The sequence below is a fragment of the Drosophila kikkawai genome, chromosome 2L (assembly GCF_030179895.1).
Source record: "Drosophila kikkawai strain 14028-0561.14 chromosome 2L, DkikHiC1v2, whole genome shotgun sequence".
NCBI lineage: Eukaryota > Metazoa > Arthropoda > Insecta > Diptera > Drosophilidae > Drosophila > Drosophila kikkawai.
Genome location: NC_091728.1, coordinates 388,242 through 415,042, shown reverse-complemented (window position 1 = coordinate 415,042; position 26,801 = coordinate 388,242). Strand labels below are relative to the sequence as shown.

Sequence of the window (26,801 nt, the reverse complement as noted above, 5' to 3'; positions counted from 1 at the left end):
CACGCTCGATTAAAGCTGCTTCGAATATATATGTACATATATCTGCTTTCCATTCATCTTTCATTTTCATGCACTTGGCATTTTTCCTCCTCCTGCTCTTTGTTTGCCTCCGATTTCCTCGGCCACCGCCACCCCTCCTCCCGACCGCATTCAAATGCTCTTTCAATGCCAAAGCTGCCTCCTTTGCATTCCGGCGGCAACTTTCGAATGCCTGCAGTCAGACTGGTCGGCTTAGGCCCGGCCAGCCCTCTTGCAACTCCCCTTCATATATTTTTTTTTGTAGTACAACCCTCCGCCGCACTTGTTTAGCCCTTCTTGATTCGGTTCTGGCTCATTCCCATGCTCTATGCCTCACGAGGGCCACATACATGCTCTTCATTTCGAATGCCTTTCCGGCAGCCTTCTTATGTGTACGCCCACACTTTATACACTAGAAAAAATAATATGCTAAGGCACTCTGAATTATCTGAGTATTTTACGATATTTCTGAATTTGTAAACAGACAAAAATCCAATCAAATCAATGGGCCAAAGAGTCAGGGAGAGCAAATAATTCACTCGAAATTCACTCGTCTGTATATGTTGGCCAATAATTATAACTACTCAATAGAAACTCGTTGAAGACTTTTAAATTTGTATTTTTTAATTTATTACAAAATCTTTAAACCTTATAAGACATTTTCCTAATTTTTTTGTTCAGTGTCTCAAGTTCAACCCGTTTCGTGTCGTGCAAGTTATGGCAGTCCCGTGTAGGCCTTGTAGGTTTTAACTCCTGCAACTCGTAGCACTTCCTTCCTGGCTGGATTCCGGGTCCGAGGACAGCTGAATTCTGGTCTCTGCCGGGTATGAGAGGTACGAGGGGTCTGAAGGGACCTCAGGCCTTGAAGCAGCAGTTTATTCGTCAGTCGGGCGAGAAGGGACTGTGGAGAGTCGGAAGCGTTTAACTCTGTTGATTGATTGCAGTCAGCAATTGTTTGTTCTTTATGCAACATTTATTTGCCGTTATGCGGTTAGTCACAGGTCTCAGACAAAGTCTTGCCGCATTTCTCTTCGTTTTTTCTCCCCTGAGCTTTTCTCTTTTTTGTCCAACTTTTGTTTGGTTATGCTAATGCATTTTTTGTTACTTTTCTTTACAGAGTTTTCTTTTTTGTTGCCTCTTGTTATCTTTAATTGGCTTTCAGAGTCATTTTATTGTTGGTCGTAACCACTCTTTGTGGTTGTTGTTGTTGTTGTTCTCTGTTTACACAACACATATGTATATGAGCATAGCTATAGATCAAGTTACACACACTCCACACACAACAATCAAATTGACAGGAAGAATACGCCTCCAAAGACCGCCCACAAAATTTATAATTGGTTGAGGAGGAGTGTGCCCCTATAACCCTCTTCGTTTGCTCTCAACGTGTTCAATGATTCATGACCTTAAGATTTGATTTTGTTTTCCGACCTAGAAGAAAATTTAAAGATTTTCTATAGCATGAAAGCCTGAAACGGGCAATTACTTCCCTCTCTGGCTTACAGAATTTTAAAATGCCGAGTTCAATTTGTAAAGTCAAGCCTTGGGATTGGGCTTTTATATTTGGATAAATTTTACATATTAAAATGAAAGCTCAAGAACCTGCTGGAATATTTAAAATAAATGTTAAGAAATCCAGGCACAAATGTGTTTCAATTTGCTTTGCTTATTAAAACCTTTTAAATAGCAAATATAAATTCTTCAAAATATATTTCCTACAAACTTTAATGGAGCCTTCCATGGATCATCCTTTCCATTTCGATTTCCAAATTAGTGAAAATAAATCTAAGGACCTAGCGACCGATTAACAAGGACTTCCTTTTCACTGTCCCGCTGCCAGCAGCGTCAGCCAATAAAGCTGCATCGATTAAATTCAAGATTTAATTAAATCCCGCTTCAACTGCAGCCTTCCATAATTAAAAGGTGACTAGTAAAAAGACCTAGGAAAGCAAAGCGCACTAAAAAAGGAAAGAAAACACTGGGGGAAATTAAACACTAAAATGAAGAAGAAAAAAAGCGGACGAACCCCGGTCAGTAGCTCCGTTTATTGGTGACTTTTTAGTTGCGGAAATTGATTGACATAATAAAATAATCCTTGAGAGTTAATTGAAATGGACGAGGCGGCAGCGACGAGTCATTTGACAGACAGCTGGATCCAGGTGAGAGACAGGTGCGCAAAAAGGGCATTCAGCTCGGAAACATAAAAACGGAGAGGCCAGTGGGGAGCGCAGAAAAAAAATTACAGCAAATAAATGAAATTAATGCGACTTTTATTGAAATGAAATTTGCCGTAAAAACGAAGCTAAAAAGGCGAAACACAGAGGGGGAAAGAGGGGGAAACTCTCTCCGTGCCGGGAAAAAAGAATGGCGCTAATAAAAGCCCCAAGTCCGGGCTCGTAAATTCGATTAGTTGCCTGTTCGATTTCACTCTACTTAGCAACAATGTAATCTTTAAAGCTGCTTCTGCAATTGAATTTGAAAATTATTTCACCGCCCTCCCCAAAAGGGTTCTCAAAATGGTGGGAGAAGTGGGGAAAAAATGAAACAAGGAAGACCCGGCTTATTTACCATCAATCAGCGGGGGCAAACAAAGCCAATAGCAAGTTCCTGCACCATGGCGCCTGAGCCAAACTTGGCTATAATCTGCCCGAAGGCTTACAGCACGAAAATTTTAATTATGCCCGGCTTAATGCTGGAAAAACTTTTGCCACGGTCAGTTCTCCTCCGACGCTCCGTCCGGCTCCACTCTGCATTTCCCATGACAACGCAACTCAAATAGCGAAACTTTTGCAACATTTTATTTATTTGCCAAATAAGCGAAAGAAAAACCAGCGAGGAGCCGGGGCCAGAGAGCGAAAAGTTTAATTTAGGTAACCCTTTTTTGTCGGCAAGCAAAGCCCTAGAGATTTCCACTGGGCAAAACTGTCAACCAATTTTAATTGACTCGCAATCCCCCCGAAAAGCAACTGCTGCTTAAACGAGACAATATCAAATACGCATTACTTTCTGCACCCAATTTTAATTGGCCCTCGGAATTAGCCCAAGAACAACGATCCCAACTCGAACTCTTACACTTGGTTCAAGAAAATGTGTGCTGCCCACTCTGGCGTTAAATTGAGGCCCAAGAGCGGGCTGTCTAGTGCCCCTCATTTTCCTCTGCCATTTCTTTTTTATTTCCGTCTCAATTGCCACACCAAATACTTTGCACAAAAGTGAAGCGGAGCGAATGCGGTGGAGAAAACCAGTATTTGCAGACTCAGAGACATATGTTAATTTCCTGCCCTCCACTGCGGACACATCCTGGATGATATGGGAGGGATATGTCTCAGTGTATAATTAGCCAGATATGCTTATTCGCTGGCATTAGCCACGCTTGAGTGGCAAAAACCGTGGCTAAATCAACATTTGATGGGCATTTGCAAAGTTAACAAGCAGCTGCCTCGGGACGAGGGTTGGATTGGCTGGCATAACATCGGTTGTTAGGTGATCCGTGAGGACTGGTTATACCCCGTGGAAGAGGGGGTGAAGAGCTAATCAAATTATCTCTGACAAACCTTGACATTGTACCTTCTTTGTTCTCAATTCAGTTCTGCACTGTATAATTTAGGTTTTTATTTTCATAAAAAATCAAGAAAGGTTTACGAAAAGGAATAAGACTGCATTAAGCTTTACCTTTTGAATGACCTCTGATGTCCCTCAGACTGAAACTGAAATGAATATGTGGTAAAATAATAATAACATTGTTATACAATCAAGAGCACTCATTTATTGATTCTGCAGAAATTTACAATGTTTTTCCAGTCAGAAGTTTTCGTTAGAAGTAAACAAAAACGTAGATCTTACCCTCAGATTTAGTCCCAGAACCAATTATGACTCTCTATCGCCTTCTGATCCTAATTCAGTTTCAGACTCTGAGTTTGACTCTGTGTCTGACTCTGACTCTGACTCTGACTCTGAGTCTGAGTCTGATTCTGAGTCTGGCTCCGACTCAGACTCAGATTCAGATCAAAGTTCTCATTCGGAATCAAAAGCAGATTTTGTTTCTGAACCTGCTGCTGCTCCTGCTGCTGTCCTAGCTTCTGTTCCTGCTGCTGACTCTGACTCTGCTTCTGTATCTGATTCAGATCAACGTCCTCATTGGGAATCAGAAGCAGATTTTGTTGCTGAACCTGCTGCTGCTCCTGCTGCTTTCCCAGCTTCTGTTCCTGCTGCTGTCCCTGCTGCTGTCCCAGCTTCTGTTCTTGCTGCTGTTCCTGCTGCTGTCCCTGCTGCTGTCCCTGCTTCTGTCCTTGCTGCTGTCCCTGCTGCTGTCCCTGCTTCTGTCCTTGCTGCTGTCCCTGCTGCTGTCCCTGCTTCTGTTCCTGATTTTGAACTCCCAGTCCTTGTGGTGCAATCACTAGTACGGGCAAATCTACAAGCTTCTGTCCCTGCTGCTGTCTTTGCTGCTGTCCCTGCTGCTGTCCCTGCTGCTGTCCCTGCTGCTGTCCTTGCTGCTGTCCCTGCTTCTGTTCCTGTTTCTGTTCCTGAATCTGAACCTGATTCTCAACTCCCAGTCCCTGTGGAGCAATCACTAGTACTGGTAGCTCTTTCTGTATGACTACGGGCAAATCTACAAGCTTCTGTCCCTGCTGCTGTCCCTGCTGCTGTCCCTGCTGCTGTCCTTGCTGCTGTACTTGCTGCTGTCCCTGGTTCTGTCCTTGCTGCTGTCCCTGCTTCTGTTCCTGAGTCTGAACCAGCTTCTGAACTCCCAGTTCCTGCGGTGCAATCACTAGTACTGGTAGCTCTTTCTGTATGACTACGGGCAAATCTACAAGCTTCTGTCCCTGCTGCTGTCCCTGCTGCTGTCCCTGCTGCTGTCCCTGCTTCTGTCCCTGCTGCTGTCCCTGCTGCTGTCCCTGCTGCTGTCCTTGCTGCTGTCCCTGCTTCTGTTCCTGCTTCTGTTCCTGAGTCTGAACCAGCTTCTGAACTCCCAGTTCCTGTGGTGCAATCACTAGTACTGGTAGCTCTTTCTGTATGACTACGGGCAAATCTACAAGCTTCTGTCCCTGCTGCTGTCCCTGCTGCTGTGCCTGCTGCTGTCCTTGCTGCTGTACCTGCTGCTGTTCCTGGTTCTGTCCCTGGTTCTGTTCCTGAATCTGAACCTGCCTCTCTTGGTCCCACAGTGCCACCGGCTCCTTCAACCTAAGTAGGACAGCCTCCAGCTCTTGCAACCTACGGAGCAGAGTTAGCCTGCGTTCTTCATAAGTCTGACGCAAGCTGCCCAGTCTTATCAGATTCTCCACGTCCTTCTGTCGTATGCCTAGCTCACCCGTCCCGGGGACTGCGACTTGTGGTTGTTTTTGCCGCAATTGGTAGTTCAATAAATCCAACTGATTCTGGTACCGTTGCTGTAGCTTTAGCTGCAAGTCCTTTTGCCGCTGCAACTGTGTCTTCAGCCGTTGCAACTCTAGCTGTACGCTCTCTAGGCTGCCTGATTCCACCCGCGACTGATCTTCATTACCTGCAGGATTATTTGGCAGAACAATTACAGACTTATTAGTTTCAGCGTCACGAGGAGGCGAGCCGGGAAGAGCAGTAGGTTGAATAATGACTTTTACAGAAAATTTACGTCGGATCGCTGGGCGTTTGGGGGGCGTTGGTGTCTGTACTTTGGGCTGCTTTATCAGTGACAGGAGCTGCGCTTCAAGTGCCTGCAGCTGCTGAATCTGTCGCTGCTGCTGCACCTGTGCTCCTTCTTGAACTTGCTCTTGCGACTGCTGTTGTTGTTGCAGGTTTTTTAGCTGATCTCGTAGTGTATTCTGCTGCTGCTTTTGGGATTGAGTTTGCTGCAGTTGTTGCTGCTGCTGCTGCTTCTTTACCGCCTTCAGTAATTCCAGTAGTTCCTTTTGTTGTTTCTGCCTTTGTTGTTGTTGTTGCTGCAGTTGCTGTCTTTGCTTTATTAGCTGCTCCAGAAGCTTCTGCTGTTTTCGCTGTTGTTGCTGTTGTTGCCGCTGCCGCTTTAGTACCTGCAGTAATACCTGTAGTTGCTTCTGTTGTTGCTGCTCTGGCTGCTGCTCTGGCTGCTGCTCTGGCTGCTGCTCTGGCTGCTGTTGCTCCTGGTTCTGCTGTTGCTTCTGTGGCTCCTGTTGCTCCTTTGACTCCTGTTGCTCCTGTTGCTGCTGTTGCTGCTGTTGCTGCTGTTGCTCCTGTGGCTCCTGTGGCTCCTGTGGCTCCTGCTGCTGCTGAGGCTCCTGTGGCTCTTGTTGCTGCTGTGGCTCCTGTAGCTCCTGTGACTCCTGTGACTCCTGTTGCTCCTGTTGCTGCTTTTGCTCCTGTTGCTGCTTTTGCTCCTGCTGCTGCTTTTGCTCCTTTTGCTCCTGTTGCAGCTTTTGCTCCTGTTGCTGCTTTTGCTCCTGTAGCAGCTTTTGCTCCTGTTGCTGCTTTTGCTCCTGTTGCTGCTTTTGCTGCAACAGCACCTGTTCTTGTTGCTGTTGCTGTTGTAGCTGTTGTTGCTGCTTTAGTGACTGCAGTACCTCCAGTAGTTGCTGCCACTGTTGCTTCTGTTTTTGTTGCTGCAGCTGCTGCTGTTTCTCCTGCTTTTGCTGTTGCTGCTGTAGCTGCTGCTGTTGTTGTTGCTGCAGTTGCTGTAGCTCCTGCTGTCGCCGATCGATGACATTGGGAGCTGACCCGAACAAGAAGTCTCTGATCTTGTTATTCAGGCAAGTGAGGCAGGGTTCAGCATCGGTTGGTATCACCACAGCCCCGCAAATGAGAAGGAGCGGAATGAGCTGATGGCACGAGGGGATCCACATTATGCCTGAGAGTCACCTTAGAAAGGAATTAGCATCGAACTGCGGGCGTTGCCTTATATAGGCTTTCAAACGTAACACCGCGAAATGTGAAATATTATGCTTCGAGTGGATCTTGTAAGCGGAGATAATCAGTTTCCCACATGGTTATTGCATCATCGGTCTGGCTAATGATCAAAGGTTACACCAAAACAGAAGAGCCTTGAGAATTTATAGTAAAAATGGGGCCGAAATAATCTAAAGTTTGAAATAATTGTTAAGGAACAAGTACTTTTATAAAGAATATATATTCTCGGAGCATATCAGTTAGAGTTAGAGTCTGGAATAGGTCTAAGAAACCCTTTTTTCGCTACTCAGCAGTTGTTTCTGCATTGCTTGTACTTTGTAGAATGATAGATAGCTCCAAATTGAACTGTCTCTTCATTCCCTTTTTAGTTGATTCAGCGGAAAATCTGAGTCCTGCAAACGTTTAGCTGAAAACTCATTAACCAACGTTGGCTCCCGTGTTCTGAAACTGTATATCTCAAAAAGAAGGACCCAAAATCCACGAAAAAACGTAATTAAATTGAAAGCATTCAGCGATGCAACAACTTTACAACACTTTATGGCATAAATGGGTAAAAATTGTATGTAAAAAATACGTTTATATATATATTGATTAATAAAAAGGCCTGAACTAAAAAATTTACATGATGAACTCGCCCGTTGAAAATGCAACGAAGTCTGAAAAAACGACTGCTGCTGACTCAATATATTTTCCTGAAAAAGTTTTTTGTTGATTGTAATGTGAGAGAAAAGCAAAGTTTTCAACCTGATTGTTTTTTGTTTGGAAAAACTATTCGGCGATGACAAAAGTCGCTTGGCGTTTGTCTGTCGCCGTTGAGACCCAAAGGCGTTAGTCTATTGTTATTATGCGATGGCAGGCGACCCAAGGGGCAATCTTTAGTCAACTCAAGCCACACGGAAGCGGCAATAGCAAGCAGCAGCAGTTCATTACAAAAGTCTGGCCGGGAAAACAGGCGTTTCCCAAAAGAGACCGCCACAGAAAGAAGGAAAAGCAATGGCAAAGCTGCAAATAGCAAAAGTCTCAGTACTCTGCTGCCTTCATCTCTCATCTTATCTGGCAGATACAATTTTCCAAATTGCCGGAGTTGCTCTCTCACGACTGCTGGGGAAAAGAAAAGGAAAACAGTGTGAAAAACAGACGGAGCTCGGTGGCAGGTGGCAATTGAAATTATGCAACAGTTTCCACAGTTTTCAGCAAAGTTTAAGTGGGGAAAACTCTCTGGGCTTCCCCGCAAAACATTATGCAATTTTCACACTTATTTCGGATTTTCCTCTCTCCCAACGCTGCCTCGACTGTCTGTGAACCTTGACACAGTTTCGCTTAATTGAGGGGAAGAGCCCATATAATGGTTACCAAACTCCACAGCTGCTAATCAGCCCCTATCTGATGGCAAGGGACAGGACACCGAAAGGGAGTTGGATCTAGATATTGTTGGTGCCGAGTCTTTCAATTAAGAGACTGTCACTTTTTGGCATTTATTAACTTGCAATTGTCGGCGGTGACAGCAGTTCCCTTTGGGTTTTACTTCTGCATTTGACTTCCAATCGTAGGTAGCCTGTGAGGACTCTGGGTTTACGGTTATGACTGGCACAATCGATGCGGGTTTTGTGGTCGGTGCGACTTGGAAAATGAGTGGAAAATGTGGTTTTGGGGGAGGGTGCGACTCAAGAAACGGCATTTGGCCAAGGCTCGGGCTCGGGGAAAAGGGATGCCGGCTGTCCAATGTACTCGATGGGCATCTCGAATGAGTGAATGCCGTAATGAGATTATCGAGCAGAGCCTTTGGGAGGGTTCATGTAATTATGATAAGCATCTTGGGCAGTAGCCATAATCAATTGCCATTGAAATTGAAACGATTTTATCGATTGGGATAATTTAGTCAAGAAACTTTAAATTAATTCAGTAGCAAAGTTGGATTAATAATAATAAAATGCTTTATAAGTGTGTTGTTACAGATTACAGATATTTTATGTAGTTAAAAGCTTGGCCTTTCCATTTAAACTCTGAGTCTAATACCAAATACTGTACTTTAGACCACAGCTCATCAAATATGATATTTAAAATATTTTTTCAAACCCCCAAACCGCAAATAATCCATTCGATTTATAGGAATATACATTTGTTAAGCCTCCAACAGTGATGTGTATATCTTGGCACGTAATTACTTGGATATATAGACGGCTCTGCTAAATAGTCGTGTCGACAGTTTGTCTCCGGCTCCTGCGGACGCCTCTCTCTAATCGCTGGTCTCCAGCTGCGGCTGCAAGCACAATTTTTGCCTGACGCTGCCGCCTTCCACTTGAGCTGCGATATATAGCATGTTGCAGCACTGCACTCCCTCAGATTTTCCTCTCGCCTCTCCAACCCGCTTTTCCTCGTCATTTTCGCCCACTTTCCTCCCTTCTGCTGCGGAGTTTTGCCAACCATTTACTGCCTCAACCGTTGCTGCCGCTGCTGCTGTTGCCAGTGTCATCTGTCAATATTGATTTAAAATCAATTCATCTCCCGTTGCGCCAATGCCTGATTTTCTATGGTCGGTCCGAGCGCACAGCTTGAGGTTTTCATTAGCCAGGGGTATTTTTCACCGAAATTTTCGCCGTCTCTGGTGCTTAGTAACGATTGGCATTACACAGTCGGCAGTGGCTCCTGAATTTTGCTTACATTTTCAGTAAACTAACGCAAGTTTTGTTTAATTTTAAGACAGCAATACATTTAAATCTCAAAGAGTAGTCTGTGCAATTTAAAACTATAGATAATCAATCAATTAAGGACTATTTAAGCTTTCTTTCTTCCTTGAAGAATTTCTAACCATCTCGCATTACACGGGCAATGGCCTTTTGAATTAATCAACCTTAGAGCCCTGCAGACGCACCTAAAAAAAAGTAAGGGGAGAAAGGAAAAATGTGGAAAAGTTATGCAGGGGACGGTGGGCCAATCCCTCATTCTCGGTGTTCATGACACTTGTCCGTCAGTTTGGCCAAACAAAACGCGCGGGAGGGAGGCGTCATTCGAGACGTGTTCGCTCCGCCCCAAAACGACAGCAGCGATGACGATTACATGGCGGGCAAACTACAGCTGAAACAAACTACTGCTGGAACTAAAAAAAAAAAATGAGAAAGAAAGGAGCCATCAGAGTTCAATGCTCCTTGGCGAGTATGCAAATATTCTGAAAAACGCGACGCGAACGCGAACGCAACTCTTTATTTTTCGGAGGGGCGAGTGACGCACACGCACAGCGGTGGAGAGACTTGAAAAGCGGCTTAAAGTGTTGGCCTTGTTATTTAAGAATTACTGGATAAAAATTTTGTAAACTTGAGCGCTTACACACAGGCATACATGCGCGCTCCCATTCGAGGACCAAGGACGTTAAATGCGCTTTTAAACGAATGGACTTCTCCTCATTTCAATTGCATTCAACAGCGCTTAACATTTTTACTGCCAACCCGGCCGCCGCCACTCATATCAATAAATTTTCGCACACAACAAAAGGCAGTGGCGGAAAAAGCCCTGAATGACATAAGAGGACTACCAAGGCCTCGGCCAGCAGGGAAAATATATTTTATTAAATGCATTCGCCATCATTGGGCAGGCACCGAAAAATAAATGCGAAACGGGCCACAACTTGGGAAAATTAAAACGAGGGCGAGTGTACAATAATTCCTTTTCTTTGTCCAACTTTCCGATCTTCGATATGGAAAGGCTTTTCGTAATTGGTTTTTGATTTAACAAATTTACAATTCAATTAAGAGCAAGTTTTATTTGCGTAAAGTGGCAGGGATTAAAGTTGCACTTTTAAATAAAGTTTTCCAAATGACTTGTTTTAAATTCGGTCAATAAATTCAACAGCCCTTAATTTACACAATTTATTTAAATGTATTCCGTGTAACAAATGCAATTTGAGCCAATTTGAAAACTGATTGGCCTTATTTCGGTCTGCCGTCGAGTGACGTCGGGATATAGGGTTAAAGACTCTTCGCTGTCACAGGGGAATCCCCGGAATTCAGCCTTAAATTATTTAAGAGACAAGCCTCTGGCCGGAACAAAATTTTGACAAATTTCACCACAAAGTTTTCCGACGACAATAACAGAAAATGACAATTATAAAGCAAATTGTGGGCAAAGTAAATGAAATTAGTTTACTGGTTTATGGTTCTAATTCGAATGCAGAATGCCTACGAAATATGTACATATATACACATGTTTTGGCCATAAAATTTGCATACACACACACACACACGGACAACTACAGTCCTTTATGACTTATGGAGGCCCAAACACAAAAATGTAATCAACAACGTGTGTCGTTCCATGTGAATTTAAATTTGCGATTTAATTAAATCAAAGCATAAATTGCCAAAAAGCTACAATTGTGGTTCTGGGGCATCATCACCATCATCATCATCATCATTGGCATGACCCCAAGGAAGGAAAGTGGGCGCGCCTGCACGTGTTGTTCTTACAAATGACTTTCCATTAACCGAGAGACAATTGAAAATTAAAGTTTAATAGCCAGGCCATAATTATTTCGGTGCGTGCTCTTTGTTGACAATTTGATTAGCTGCTGAAGATAGGCAGGGAATTCAGTGTTAATGGGAATTTCAGGTGGGCCATCAAATAGTAAACTTTACAATTATTTAGTCCTGACAAAAAAGTGCCAGAAGCTTTTAGATTTCTTGACCATATTATTGCTCCGCTTTGTTGTTTCAACTAATTTCCCTGACAAGATTTACCATAAATAAATATAGGAAAATCTAGCTTGGATCAGGTGTGTGCCCTGAGCCATTTTTCGGAAGACAATTTAGCTTAAGTTGTTGCCACCTTAATTCACTTAGACGAAGAAGAAACTTGGAAAAATAGATTTCGCCCCTTGGAAAATGCCAAGACAGCTAGCTACAAAATGTAAACTAATTTCGAGTTGGGGAACAAAAGGGGTGCAAGGGGTTTAGGTGCACCATGCATACACGTACGTGTGTCTAGGTGACAGTCGAAAATTTTAAAGTTTTACTCTTCTAATTAAATTAAGGAAGAGGCAAACTAGAAAAGTTTTCCCAACACCTGTGGCAGCCCCTTCTTGTGACCTCTCCTCCGTTCTAGGAAACGTCACACAGCAAGAAAATTCTGAATAATAATCATGTATTTTTATAGTGTAATTCAGCTTATGAATTGTAAGGCTAAAATACCATTTTTACTTTCTTATGGTGCACGTGTCTTGAAGGACTTTCATCACCTGCTTTATCCCAGCTCCTGGCAGCGCAGTTTACTTGCAGACATTTGAATAATTACTAAAGTTGACTTGGCCCAGAGAGAAAAAAAGTGAGATTTATGTGTCGTCGCCGTCTCCTAGTGCTAGTGGAATTTGCAGAATTTTTCCTCCATCTTTTATCTTTATCCCAAGTTGTTTTCCTTTTCCGTTTCTATGCCTTGAGCCATGGATATACTTTGTATATGCATTTGTTTTGGCATCAGCAGTAGTCGCAGGCAAAAAGTGTGAATTTATGTGCGGCGGCAACAGAAAAATGTATTTCGAGTGAATTAAATTTTGGGAAGCCTGCGCCAAAGTTGCCAGCAACATCCCGACAACAATTCCTTTGGCAACATTTCAACCCCCGGCCAACAATGTTGGGCCACATGTCCGGGGAACATTGCAACGGCCAATGGCAGCCGAAGATATTGGCAACTAAGCCCCGTTGGTGTATATTCGCCGCGAACGATGAACACGACGAGGATGATGATGGTTTTGATGAGGTTACAGGGCGAAGGATTGCTCACCCCGGGAAAGCCACAGGAAACCCGATGGCCATCACAGGTTTCTCCGGGGCCCTTCAGCCCAAAAAGTAAACGCAATTTGGTAAGCGAAAATTTCATTAGAGCTGGAACGAAATTTAATAAACCCATCATAGCGACATCGTGCGGATGGCTAAGGTACGGTAAAAAAAAAATTGGATGGCACAGCACAGTAAGCATCAGCACTAGGTGAACCGCCAAGCAACCCTTGGGTTAGAAAACCATACAGGAGCCATGTTCAACAGTGGAAATTAGATTTTTCCAAGGGTGGTTCTAGTTCATATCTCTCTAAAAAAGAAAAGGGGGATAAAAAACACGTAACACATATCTCTAAAAATGTTCATGGCTAAATGCTTGGCATATTTTTGTGTTCCATTTGCATTGAGGTCATAGGTCGCACACACACACACCCATTCAAACAGCGGCCATTTTTGATTTATACGACGCGCCCCCCGACACGGCAAACACAAAATGGAAATTTATTGGTTGCACCGCACCATTTTCCGCCAAAAAGGAAAAAGGTAAATCACGGCCAACAAAAAAAAAACGCGGTAATTGTACTTTGTGGATTTTTAAAATCGTTTTTTTTTTTCTATGTAGTGTATTTGGCTTACAAAACCATTTGATGTGGGTTAGAAATAGCTTAAGCTTTGGGGTAATGATTGTTGTTGATTTTTAGGTATCAATTTTGGTGTGGTACATGGGATTCGAATGAAGGTGGCTTTAGGGATGGGAATGTCAAGGAATTAGATTATATTTCTTACAAAGAGACGATAATATTTAACGCTAAAAATATAAATATATTTATTTGAAGGCTTTAAATATAACTTGTTCCAATATAATATAATAATTATAATTATAATTATGTTGAATAATATTGTCAAATAAAAGTCCTGTTGAAAACTTTACCCACTTATTCAACCAGTATTTATAAAACAATTTCAAAATGAAGCTACTTGTTTCTAATAAGAAACTCCCTTTCGATCAATAACCAATTAATATTACAATCATTTCCCCGGCAAATACGAAAAATTAATTATTAATTTACCAAAGACCTTGGCTAAGCTGAATGCTGGCCCAAAAATAGTTTTATGCGGTTGACCGACGAAAATTCGTCAATCAATTGTTTTGGCTGCTCAACAATAACACCGCAGGACGACAAAGCACACCTTGACTCCTTGTCGCCGATTTAACCCCCCATTGACTGCCCTGTCAGCTGCCATTCAACAGCTATTTAAAATTCCATTCGCTGTGTGTGTGTGTGTGTGTGTATAAAACTAAATACAATCCTGAAAATTCAACGATGACTTCATTAATTTAGCAGAATAAATAAAAGGCGAAAAATGCAATGCCAGCTCCATATATATTTTATGAAAATGTTTGCGGTCCTTGCTCTTGGCTCCAATTGTAAATAAACGTAATTTGTAATGAAAATCAAACCGAAAACGCAGACAGACAGGGCAGTGCAGTCGTTGTGGCACATTGTTGGCATTCCCAGCAACTCCTCCTGCCTCTTGTTTCATATTTTTGTGGGGAATAAAGCCCTTCGCCTCTTTTGTTCCTCTTTTTGCATATGAAATATTTCATGATGGCACTTTAAAGCTTTGTGTACATATATGCAGGTTCATATACATACAAGGTAGGTGTGTTCTCTATGGCGACGGAAGGGTAATAAAAATTCCGCAATGGCGTTAGCTTTGCATTGCGCCAGCGAAAAACCCGTCAACCTTTTTGGGCCAAAAGAATGTCGCACGAATAAAAATAAAATTAAAAAGCATTGCATAAATACAGATATTTTTTGCACTATTTCATTTAACTCTCTCTCTCTGGGGTGTTTCTATTTCCCGGTAACTCTATGGAAACTGTATTACCGCACGCGATTCCCCTGAAAGCCATTAACCCGAAACAAAACCCAAAAAATAAAGTGCAAAAATATAATATAAGGAGATATGGTATAGTTGTATATATATCTATGTATATCTCCCTTAAGCCGCAGAAAGTTTTGTTTTTTTTTTGGGGTAGGCGAAAAAATGTTCTGTGCCCCGCAGTAATTAGTGTAATAAGCCGAGATGTATGGGCCATGTGTGCGTTTGTTTTCTGTGGGTTTTTCTGCACTCACTTTGCTATATATTTAACCAAGGTCTAGCCACTAAAGTCAGTTGGCATTCACCGAATATTTTATTCAATTAAATCCCGATTTAATTCAGTTTTTGTGTACATTCTTCTTTTCTTTGGTTTATTTACAGGTAACTACATTGAATGCATTTTTACAATTAGAGATGAGTGCGTATCGTGTCACGAGGTATTTGTGAGTACAAATTTAATCTAATTAAATAATCAAAACAAATAGAAAAAAATCATAGATTAATGAATGAAACTTTACTTGAACAGGCAAATGTCAGAGTAAAGGGCATCATCAAGCCCAAAACTAATTTCTTTCAATTAATATGCAATCAGTAATTGCCCTCTTAACCCTCTGATGCCCTCTTGATGAGGGCTACTTGTGGCCTCTATGCTCTTTCATACGAAAAAATGTTAAAAATGCAAATACAATTTGCCACTTAAAATCTACATAAATTGAAGTGCGGAGTGGGGAAAAGCTGTGGAAATCGGGTGGAGAGCTGAGAAGAGGGATTGGAGAGGCCCTCTTCAGAACAGTTTACAATAAACCGAGCAAAGCGAGGAGGAAAGAGCCCCACTTCGAGTGTCTTTTGCCTGGATTTTCCATGTGAAAGGCAAAATCAATGAACAAGATAAACGTTTACTAAATATGAGTACGAACTAGGTACCATTTTTTTGTGGCTTTCCCAAAGGAAAGTGTAGATAGCTAGGCTTGAAAAAGCACTTCACTTAGGAGGGGCTCCGTTGGGTGAAAAACTATGTGTGGTTAAAAGGGAAGTTGTAAAATGTTTGAAAAGGAAAGAAAAAATGCAATAAGAGCCATGGAAAACAATTTAAAAAAATTGTAATAACGAATGCCAGCTTTAGGTCTTTGAAAAGTTTACTTTTAGTTGCTGCAAGAGATTGTAAAGAAATAATGTTCAATAATTTAACATTTGTCTAGGAAAGGATTCAGGTAAAAACGTGCCTTATCAATTATTAAATTTATTTCTCGTTATCATGTGAATATTTCTCAATTATCATTCATTTTCTTTTTTTTTTCGCAACGATTTTCCGCAATCCTTAACCATTCAATCATTTTTAGTTTGCCAGCTGTTCGCTGGCATTGCCCTTTTCTCCCCTTTTCCCCTGTCAAGCAGGACAATTGCACTCCTGGCAGTAATTACCCGGGACACACAGACACAGAAGCAATCGCGGCCCATAATAAATTCATAATTGACAGGGGCTCGACGGGAGTGTACCCTCCTTTCCGGCCTCCCCCTTCGAATCGGTTTGTAGCCCCCTACTCACGTTTTTGGGCTCGGTCTTTGACAAATATCCTTGGCGAACGTCGGGCGAATTTCACGCATAAACAGGCTGTTTCCACTGCCACTTCCTGCTCTTCCTATCACGTCCTCCACTCGACGTCCTGTTTATCCACTCCACGCTCTACACGCCTCTCCAGCGGCACTTCCGGCGAAGCGACCCTGACGCAGGGCCCTTTTCCAAACCCTTTTCTGGGTAATTGCGAAAACTATTAAGCCAAATTATGGGTTTTACTTTACGCAGCGGCAACCCCTTTTTGTATCCAGCACTTGAGAGTTAGAAGTGCCGTGAAAATCAAGAGCACGCAAAATTATTATATAGATTTAACCCTGAAAATATAATATTTGCAGCTCTTCGAGGCGGTGGCAGTGGGAGTGCATTATATATATGTATGTACTACGTGTGTGTGTGTGTGCCGGGAAAAAGGTTAATATTTGTGTGTTTGCCACCGCCTCACGTTCGCACGGTGGCCCATAATCCCCGGTGATTCCCCCGAAGCATTCCCATGGCGCTCTTTAAATGGCCCGTAAAAAAATTGCAGAAAAAAAAAATATTAAACTAAAAAGAATCCGATAAAAACAGGGCGAAAATTTGTGGCGCCAATTGAGTAGCTATAACCGAAAAAACTCGAACAATTTACCCAGAAATACACTCCAACTGCGGGGGCAACAAAAAAATGAAAAGTCATTTTTACATATTTGTGGAGCTAACGAAACATTTTTCACTTTCGGGTAATTTTTTTTTTTCGCTACTCATACATAATTTAAGCGACCGTATTTAAGGGGAATTATTGGCTGCAAATATATTCGATGTTCGATGATTCGACGGGGGGGAAAAGGGGAGACACATTGGTCCAGCGATTGTGACAAATTGGCGCACCATTTGGGTTTGGCATTTAAATGTTATTATGATTGCTAAAATAATGTTATAAACTGCTATAAATTTGTGAAGAAAAATATTTCTTATTCTTAAAAAATTACTATCTTATTATGAATCCTAAATAACATTAAAAATATTTTATTTTATGAAATAATAGTATAACAATTTTACAGCAAAACATTACTGAGCTTTCAAGTTTTTGCTTTCTTCTATTTCAATCTTCTTATTTTTTAAATATTTAATTAAATATTTCGCTACCTTTTCCAAGTTTTTGTTAAGTATTTTCTGGTACTACTCCGTAGCCGAAGCACGGTCTAAAAAAGATAAATTGCATTTTGCCCATAAATTAAAATTAAACTTTTTTCATTCCCATTGTAACTGTAGCGAAAATTCTCACATGAACGCCTCTAAAGTATTTCCAAATTGAAATTCCTCAAATGCATCACACGGACGCATGTATATTTGGTTCCGCCCAAGGGGACTGAAGTTTTAATAACTCAATTACGCACACATTTGAATTCATTAGCGAAAGGATACAGATCGGGAGGGATAGGGTAGGGAGGACGATGTGCTGCTAAGGGTAGTCCGGAGGCAGCACACAATCAAATGTATATAAATCAAATTTAGCGCCGAAATGTGCAAAAGGAGTGGCGCTGAGGAAAACAGGGGTTCCTTTTTATTATTGTTATTTTTTCTCTGCCAAAGATCCGCAGGGGTGCATATACCATATATATGAATTTGGGAAATTATTACCTCAGCAGCCGAGAGAGAAAAACTAATAATCATGTAAGGATTTAATAATAAATCAAGGGAAACGGCACACAGGAAGTGGAATAAGGGATTTGATTCACAGCACATTCTAAATCCGAATTTCAAATAGACAAATGAACGGACGACGAGCCCAGCTCCTGGCTCTCTCCTCTTGCATATAACAAAGGAATTATATTCCTCGCATTTATCATGCGGATTGCACAATGCTCCCCGGGATGGCAGTTACATATGTTCTCCCATTCATGAGTAGCGCGAGGATCCCCCGGAAAATGCTCACAGACAATGATCTCGAATGATTATTTTCCAGGTAGCCAAGTCCCAGTTCTTCCCCTCTGAATAATCCTCTTTTTTGGACAGTTTCCGAGTGGATTTTGTGCTACCCTCGGTCCACAAGAACCTCTCGTTAGGTGGGATTAGCAAACTCAGCTTGACTGCTATTATTGTTATTTTTTTGCTGTGTTTTGTTCGAATGTTCAATGAATCGAAATTGGGTTGTTCGAGGCGCTAATTGACAGCTCAATTGACGGGGTTGCTTTGGACTTATGAGGTCACTTAAGGGTCACTCGAGAGGCTTATCCCCAGCCCATAAAGTGGCTGGCAGAGGGGTGGCAAAAAATGTATGCAGATGCAAACTTATGAAGATTGGCATCATATTCTCCTATTGAAAACCGTATAAACTTAATTCATGATATTTTATGAAAAATATCGAGAGTGTTTAACTATCGATAGAGTTCCTAGAGTCACTTCTACTTCATTACAAGACTTTTTTCTACGAAAGATCATCTTAGTAGGCTGATCACAATAACATATATAAGACCAACGGGTCATAACAAATTTCAGTCCTCTTTTCTCGGGCAGCTGGTCAAGTTGTACTTTTATTTATTTTCTTGTTTTATTTTGTTTATTTTCATATTCAATTTAATTTGTGTTTTCTGCATTGAGCCATGGCAATCAATCATGCAGGTCTTGCTGTTTTGCCTGTTTGTTTCTAATTACAAAATATCTACATTTACTAATTTATAAATCGTGTTAGCAGTTGCCGAATGTTGCAGAAGGAATTTAGATGAAAGATGCTCAACGCCATAAGATTTTTTTAAGTTTTTAATTTTGCTCTGAATAATTAATTCTTTTTTATATTTTATTTAATTATTCATTATTATTATATTTTTTTTGTAGTATTACTTTCGTTCGCGTAACATTTCTTTTGTTTTCCTTTCCGTCGTAAGGTTTTAGGGTAACAGTTTTCTTTGCAAAGAACCCCAATTACTTACTTAATTTAACCACTCGGCCATGAGGGACAAACAAAAGAAACCATTGAATGTGACTAAGCATAATAGGCATTAAATAAGGCCGAAGAGAACAAAGGACTCGTGTATTTATGTAAATTAAGTTGCATATTTGGGGTAACTAATCTCATTAACACTTCACTTCATTTCGTCGCCTCCATTTCCAATGCCGCCCCCTATTGAACTTAAAGTCCCTAATCGAATTTTCCGAATTTCGAAACAAAGCAAATGTTCACATTTTTGGGTTACATGTAATGTAAAGTTGAGGACAACTTTAGCTAAAAATGCAACTTTAGCAAAAGCTAGGAGTTTTACAAAGTTTTTTATCCTTTCCTGCCGTCACCTGTTGGTATTTTCTCCATTTTTGGCTCTATGCTGCCTCGGGTAACAGACTTTTCCCTGTCCTGCTTGCGGCTGCTTAAAACCAAACCATAAGTAGCCCAAAAATCTAATCCGGTAAAGACGAAGCCCCGAGGCGGCCCTCTTGACGTCTCAATTTCCAAATGACCAAGCTAATCACAAAAGGCTGACTGGCTGGCAAGGCTTTTTCTTCCTTCCTTCCCTTCCCCTGCTGCATTTGTTTTTCCCCTCCTGTTGATGACATAATTCCGCAGCGCTCGAGTTTCAGTCGCCTGACTTTACACACTCTGACATAATTAGGGTGAACTACCTACCACTGCCCCCGGTCTCTGTCCCTGTCCCTTTGTCTTGTCAAAATCATCCCAATTCCGATCCTGCACTGAAATCCCAGCCACCATATCACCCGGCCCGGGACACACCCCTGAACACTTGTGTGCACAGCTGGCAGTCTTCGCCATAACTAAAAAAAAAGAACCAAATGCAATTGCTAAATGAAAACTTCTAGTTTTTTCTTCCCCTTCGTTTCCCCTTTAATTTAAAATTATGCAAATTTTGTAGAGCATTTTTAAGCATTTGGCAGGGGTAAAAAGTCGTTGGAAAACAGGGAAACTGTGAACTCTGTGTGAAGTAGCAATAACTTGGCTTGAATATGGCTTAAGCTGAAAAGCGTGGGTACTACCTACATTGAACATTAAATAAAAATACATATCTAAATGAAAGCCAGCAGAAATCTTGAAGTACAACAGATACCCTGCCAGCTATTTAATTACAGTGACTCTAATAATTTATACATCATCCGTACAGTTAGGGGGGAAAAAAGAGGCTGGGGTCGAATGGATTTTGGATTAGCTGAACTGAAGAACTGCAACTCGGTACCTCCTGGTAATCACCTTCCTCCTACTTTTCGCTGGCAACCGCAAATGCGGAAAGAACGAAGAAGCCGGACCAGCTGAGATATTGTATCGGCAGGCGGATGTCATCGTGTATATGCTCCTCGCAAAGATCGGCACCAAACTTGGCCATGAAGGCCAGAACGGCCATGCCGCCCATAATCACGCTGCTCTCGTTTATCATCACAAACGCCAGAGAGGTAATATTGCCCAAAATGGTCAAGACCTTCAGCGTTTGCACGGTTCCACTTACATCAATGGCTCCCTCGTCCTTCCAGAAGGCCAGGATCACGCTCACGGTCAGCGGGACCATGAACAGGCCATGGCCCAATGCTATGTTGTTGCTCTCCGCGGTCTCCAGATACAGATCCACATTGACCAGGGGCAGCGATACGATCTCCAAGATGCCGCCCGTCTTTATTTGCATCTTTTTGGCATTGTCATCGTCGGCCAAGATACCGACCAGGCCCACAAGTCCGTGGGTGAACCCGATCAGGCAGGAGGTGAAGGCCCAGGGATGCTCCGAAGGCCCGATCTTGAAGAGACCGAAGCCAGTTGCTCCGCAGAGCACCAAGTTGAGGGCACAAGTCACAGCAGTGTTGTCCGACATCTTGGAGGTGATTTGATTTCTTATGTGATTTTCCGGATAAATATTTCCACAATATATTTGTTCCCGGATTCGATTTTGCTAGTCAGTTCGACTGCTAGAATGCGTTGCTTGAGGATTGCTTTCGAACTGAATACTTTTCAGCCGGTTGCTAGGTTCTAGAGACTTGTCTTTAAAATGTTTAAAAATACTAAGAGCATACCCTAGCAGACATAGCCAGTGTTCCTTGAGTAAAACCATCCCCTTAATGCACTAAGATTTAACACTCACCTCAACCACAATCCAGTTGCGGCGGGAGGAAAGGGGGGCATTCCCCAGAAGAATCTCTGACATTTATTATGGCGCAATTTCCCTTTCGGAGAAGAAACGTCCTGCCTTGCATAGAAATGCAAGTCGGTAGAGTCGTGGAAATCCACAAGGATTTGCTTGGCGATAGCTGAAAGCTTTTCCCCATCCCTCGGCTTCATTTTCCTGAACGGATTTCCCTTTCGGGGATTTTCCACTCCCGCCCGATTGTTGTCAAAGGTCATGAAATATGCAAACAATACAGTACTAGCGCAGATTGTTTGCTTCCTTATCCGATCCGATTAGCTAATCGAAGCCATAAACTGCATATAAAAATCTGACTCTGAGCTCGACCATCGGCTTTCCATTTTTAATGACTTTGGAGGAGGAGCAAGAGGAGGTGGAGGTCCCAGTTCCCTTGGCTTTCAGGAGATTAATAGTTGCTGCGCAGGCTTTTAGTCGAATCGAATTGCCAGGAAGCTAGCTGACTTTTCAATTGTCTGCTGCCTCGGTTAATGGAAGGAAGTTTGGTTAAATGCTAATTACCAAATTGCCATTTGATTGATAAACTCGCACACATTCGAAGGCAGAAACCGCAAATGCCGCTCAACCTCAAGTCCGGAGCCAAAACCATAATTAAATATTGCTCCCCAGCAGAGTTGGGGTGCAAAGTCCAAACTGGTTTCGGCAATAATTACGGAAACTTGGCACGAAGTCGGACCGCAATTGTGAGATTTGCAAGGATAAAGGGAGCAGGAGCGTAGGATGCACTCTAAAAAAGAGCATTAATCTCCCAAGTTTTGCTATTTAAAATTAATTTTTTTTATCAATTTTTGTTGTTAATGGAGTTTAAAAAATCTGAGGAAATTATTTAAAGGGTTTTTAAATATTTTAACATTTATTTCTGGCATTGTGTTGGGTTTCTCTCTAAGAAATATTTTATTTGCGACCATTTCTTTGAATTTATACCAAATATTCACTGAGACTTTTCACGAGTGCATCACTGACAGGAGCGTGGACAGGGATAGCTCATCATCATTAACACCCGTCCAAGCGATTCCCGTCGTCAATGGCAATGGGTTGGGACTAGGAGGCAGAGGCAGAGGCAGAAGGGACGCAGTAGAGCCGTCGAGACGCTGGGATCCCTGTCGCCTTCTGCTGGTTGGCGGTCGGAGAATTGTCGCTGTGCCAGCATAATAATAAGGCAACGACCGGGCCCAGGACCAGGGGAATCGATGACAACGTAAATCAATGCTCCTCCTAGCTGGGAATCGAGTCGAAACAATCATTAATTAATGTCAATCGAATCGAATTGAGGCGAACAGCTGAAATGAAATTTGGCGACAAACGTTTTCCGCTCGGAATCAGCGCAAATGAGCAGAGCTGCGGGTCCTCCCAGGTAGTCTCAGTCGTCGTAATCCCTGAAATATGTAATTCGGTTTCCTTGGCAACTGCCAGGCAACTTTTCATTCTCATATTCATAGCAAACGTGCTCGTTCGGAAATCTGCACACAAGTCCTGCTCGGTCCGGAACCGGAAACGGGCTCAGCGGAAGACTTGACAGCCATTTTCTTTTTTTTTTTGCAAAACATCAACAAATGTCCAGCAATTAATTACGAGGAAAATGGTTAGCCAAGATGAGATGAATATTAAATGGGAGAAGTTTTGGGCAGCGAAATGCAGGAAATGTCAAGGCAACTTGGGTTGAAGATTTCATAAAGTCTGTAAACAGAATTTTCAACTGTTGCAATAACTTTCCAACTAAACTAATGCAGCTTCAGGTTGATAATTTACTAACTACATAAATATTTCAGTCGCAATATAGAATTCCACATTTAATTTACTGGAATGAACGCATTTCTTGTGTTAACTTATTTCCAAGCAATTAACATGGGAAACATTAAATACCGATGATGGCTTTGGCAATACAAAGGAACGCTCGAACGCCCAGAGAAAAGTCCTGCAACCAGACAACAATATGCAGCCAATATTAAAATGCATTTTTAATGCACTTTTGCACTTTGTGGTTCGCCAACTGCGTTTACCCTTTTTCCTGTCCCCTTTGGATAACAGCAAGTTGACTTTGTTTTAATTAAAAAAAAAAAAGAGAAACAAGAAAAGCACACAGTGAAGGAAACGAGAAAATAACTTTTTATAAGAGCAAACAACAAGCAGACGGACGGACGGACGGACAGTCCGACTGCTGACGAAATATTCATAGCCATTTATCAGGCTGTTAGCGCTGAATGCTCCGTGTTCAATGCAAAGTGCTGCCAGCGAATGGCAGTTTAATGCACTTTTATTGGCATCCAATGGGCTGCTAACGGCAGAGGAAGCGCCAGGACTCAGGACTCATTAATTAAAAACACTTTACCTCGCTGCTGGCGGTGTTGAAACAAAAAGTTTTCATCCTATCAACTATTTGTACGAGCCTGGTGTGTGCATTTCTCTCACCTAACAATATTTTCATCTCATAATATGCTTTATATAAGGGAAAAGTATCCCGAATTAGGGATACTATGTAAAGAATGTAGGTTTGGTGCTTGTCTAACGCAGGGAGAAAGAAAAGGAAAAGTCAACGGGAGTATAGTGTGATATTTTTCACAAATTTAGTTGTTATATGGAAACTATTATAAACAAAGCTGAACGAAACCCCTAAAACTCCGCAAATACCCTGTAAAAAAAATAGCAAACATACGCAGCAGGAAGTTGAGGGAAGGCCTTCCCTCGGAGGCATGTCAAACAAAATCATAAAATTTATTAAAACTGCCCCCAAAGCGTTGGAGCTTTTAATTAGACAGAGAGAAGCTGAACTTACCTGGACGAATCCCGTGTATCCCTTTCCGTTCCCCCTTCCCCCGTTGCATTAAAAAGTTATTCCATCATAATAAATCTTTTTGGCCTGCGCTAGGTTTGCATAATTAGCCAGGAACTCGGACAACTTAAACTCCTGTGCACCTCTCCGCCCACCTCCGCAGACGCCTTTCCCCGGGGGCCTGTCATAATTATGCAAAAAGTGTGAAACTGAAGCTGTAGGAGCAGAAAGTTAACTAAACAAATGCGCTGCCTCATTTCTGCTGCTGCTGTTGTTGTTGTTGCTGATATCCCTGGCTCAGCTTTCACAACATAATTCGTTATTTATGACTTCAATTATGTTTGCCCGTGGCCAGACACAACACAATACACACACCCAAAGGTTAAATGGGCACAGCAAGCGCAAACTTAACCTCAGCTCAAGGCATCGTCGCACCTTTAACCCTAAGGGTGGCCGTGGCCCCATCTCTCCTCACACACACACACACACACACACACATTTGTCGTTTGTCGTCACCTCCTCAGTTTTTAGGGAAATAAGAGCCCGGAGTGACCCCCAGCTGGAGAAAGTGTGAACAGCGGGCAAGAGAGATAACATTTTAATTACAGCTTCAACAAAGGGCTTCGCCTCTCTGAATATTCTTATGATTAATTAGCCAAGGAAAGTGATTTGAAAGTTTTGCCCAAAGGAGCAGGATTGTCCGGAAAGTGGAATTTGAAAGGGGTTCTATAGGAGTTTTTATCAAATATTTACTACAATTTATAAAGGATTTTAAATAGAGTTTTAGGAATATTTCATGATTTAATACAAAATGTTTAAAAATGTTATATATTTATTCATAATTTTATTAATACTGTTTTTCATTTAGTTCTTAATTGATAAAGAAGCGAGTTTGTTTTGCCCCGTAAACATTTCGAGCATTTCCCAGAGCATTATTAATGCTTTTCCTCTTCACAACATTTGTTGACAATCAGCGACAGAGTTTTATTTGGTTAGATAATGTCAGCAGGTTTTATGAATAATAAATGCACGTGGCATATAATTTACATCAAGGACCAGTCGGTCAATGGATATTAATAACAAAATTGCCAGCAAAAAAAGGAGCATTAAAAATATATATATATATATATACACAATTGTATTGTTTTTGTTACAATATTTGCACAGTTAATATGAAAATATTATTAATAAACTGTAATTACCAAAGGTTGCCTGCCGGCCAGAGCACGTCTGTCATTTAAAATTTATACAATAAGCGCCAGAGATAATAAAAAATGGAATAAAAATAGTATTAATAAATGAGTTTCCACGAGAGTGAATGCATGTGAAAAATTAAAGCTAGTTAATCGGCGGTTAAAGCCGCGGAAAATCAACATCAGTGGCAACATCAAAGTGGCTAACCTTGGCCAAGACGGGCCACGTCTTCGAGATCTAATGCCGAGCTGCAGCTCGGACCACTCTCAGCCTTGGGGACTGGGAAAACACGTTTCTGTTTTTCCCACTTCCACACACATCTGTGTCTCTCTTGCCCATTTGCATGTGAATGGAAACTGAGTCATGGACGCCGGCAAATGTTGCATTTTGTGTTGATTTTCGTGAAAAGCGCTTAGTTGCCAAACTAAGTTGCTGCCTTCAAAGCAGAGGCAATTAAATTAAAGGCGAAAAGCAAACACAGATGGCCAGAAGCTAAAACTTATTTCTTCTTTTAGCTGGAAAGTTTTTCGACTGCCATTGTCAGCATAATATTTTATATAGCAAAGCATTTCAAACGTGTCAGAAGCGTTGACAAACAATTAGCTCTCCTCTCTCTATATTTTCCAGAATTTTGGGTCAGCACAGACAGACTCTGAGTCAGACTTTATCTCGGATCAGTGCGAAAAGCAAACAGAAAGCAGAAAGGCCAACTTTAAACTGGAAAACGGGCTAAAAACCGTTAGGAGGGGCATTACACACACGGTTACCCATGGCCAAGTAATGTGGTTTATGAGCTTACGAGCAAATAAATGCAAAAGAAATTGTATGCAAAGAGAAATTGCTAATGTAAATAATCGCATATTTAGCATACAAATTAGTTTTGCATATTAATTATGCAATTAATGTGTGACAAGCATATGGCAGTTTTACTCGCGAAAGGGATAAAGTCGAATATAAAAAGGGAAAACATGTCACAACAAATTGTGTGTAAAAGCAGTGAAATGAAAATATTATTATATAGATTGATGGATATGTAAAAAAGTTAACTCTAACGGTGGCAAATAATTGAGGAAAATATTACAGAGCATTGGGTTTTTTATTTAAATTACTTTTAGCAGCTATGAAGAAAAAATAATAAATAAAAAGGCAGATTGACCAAGCCTCGTAAAATCCATGAAATTAACTCTTAAAATAGCAAATTAACGGGAAATATATTTTATTTTATTGGGATTTTATTTAAATTACTACTTCAGCCAAGCAAGTAAATTCCCCGATGTTAAAGCCACGCTTTAAAGCAGAACAACCTTAAACAGGCAGACTTCCCCCTGAGGACATGTCAACACCAATAGGGATCAATACTCCCCGCGTATATATGTATATGCGTAGGTATGCCTGCACAACAACAATAATTAATTGATTTCGCTTGCCAGTAACATAAAATTAATGTCATTTTCGTTAACATTTACAAGAAGACCTTTTGTTATTTTCTTTTCTGTTTTTCCCCCCGCCTTTTATTGGGAGGGAAAGACTGCCATTTTGTGATTTCCAGCCATTTGTCAAATTTCGCATTCCAGCTCCATCTCCTCCTCCTCCTCCAGCTCTCGCACTCGGCACATAAATTATGAGGCCAA

General features: G+C 41.6%; 2 protein-coding genes across 6 annotated transcripts in view; one reads left to right on the top strand and one right to left on the bottom strand.

The window, feature by feature from the left end:
* Fas3 (fasciclin 3) overlaps positions 1–26,801 on the top strand; it is an 80,343-nt gene that overhangs the window by 36,455 nt on the left and 17,087 nt on the right. The gene's annotated exons all lie outside the window — the stretch shown is intronic.
* On the bottom strand, positions 20,088–21,011 carry LOC108074277 (uncharacterized). Its single transcript, XM_017166253.3, has one exon. The coding sequence runs from the start codon at positions 20,877–20,879 to the stop codon at positions 20,277–20,279; it is 603 nt and encodes a 200-aa protein (XP_017021742.1). The 5' UTR covers positions 20,880–21,011; the 3' UTR covers positions 20,088–20,276.

What these genes read in the sequence shown, in the direction of transcription:
- LOC108074277 (XM_017166253.3), bottom strand. Translation starts at nt 20,879, where the DNA reads ATGTCGGACAACACTGCTGTGACTTGTGCCCTCAACTTGGTGCTCTGC.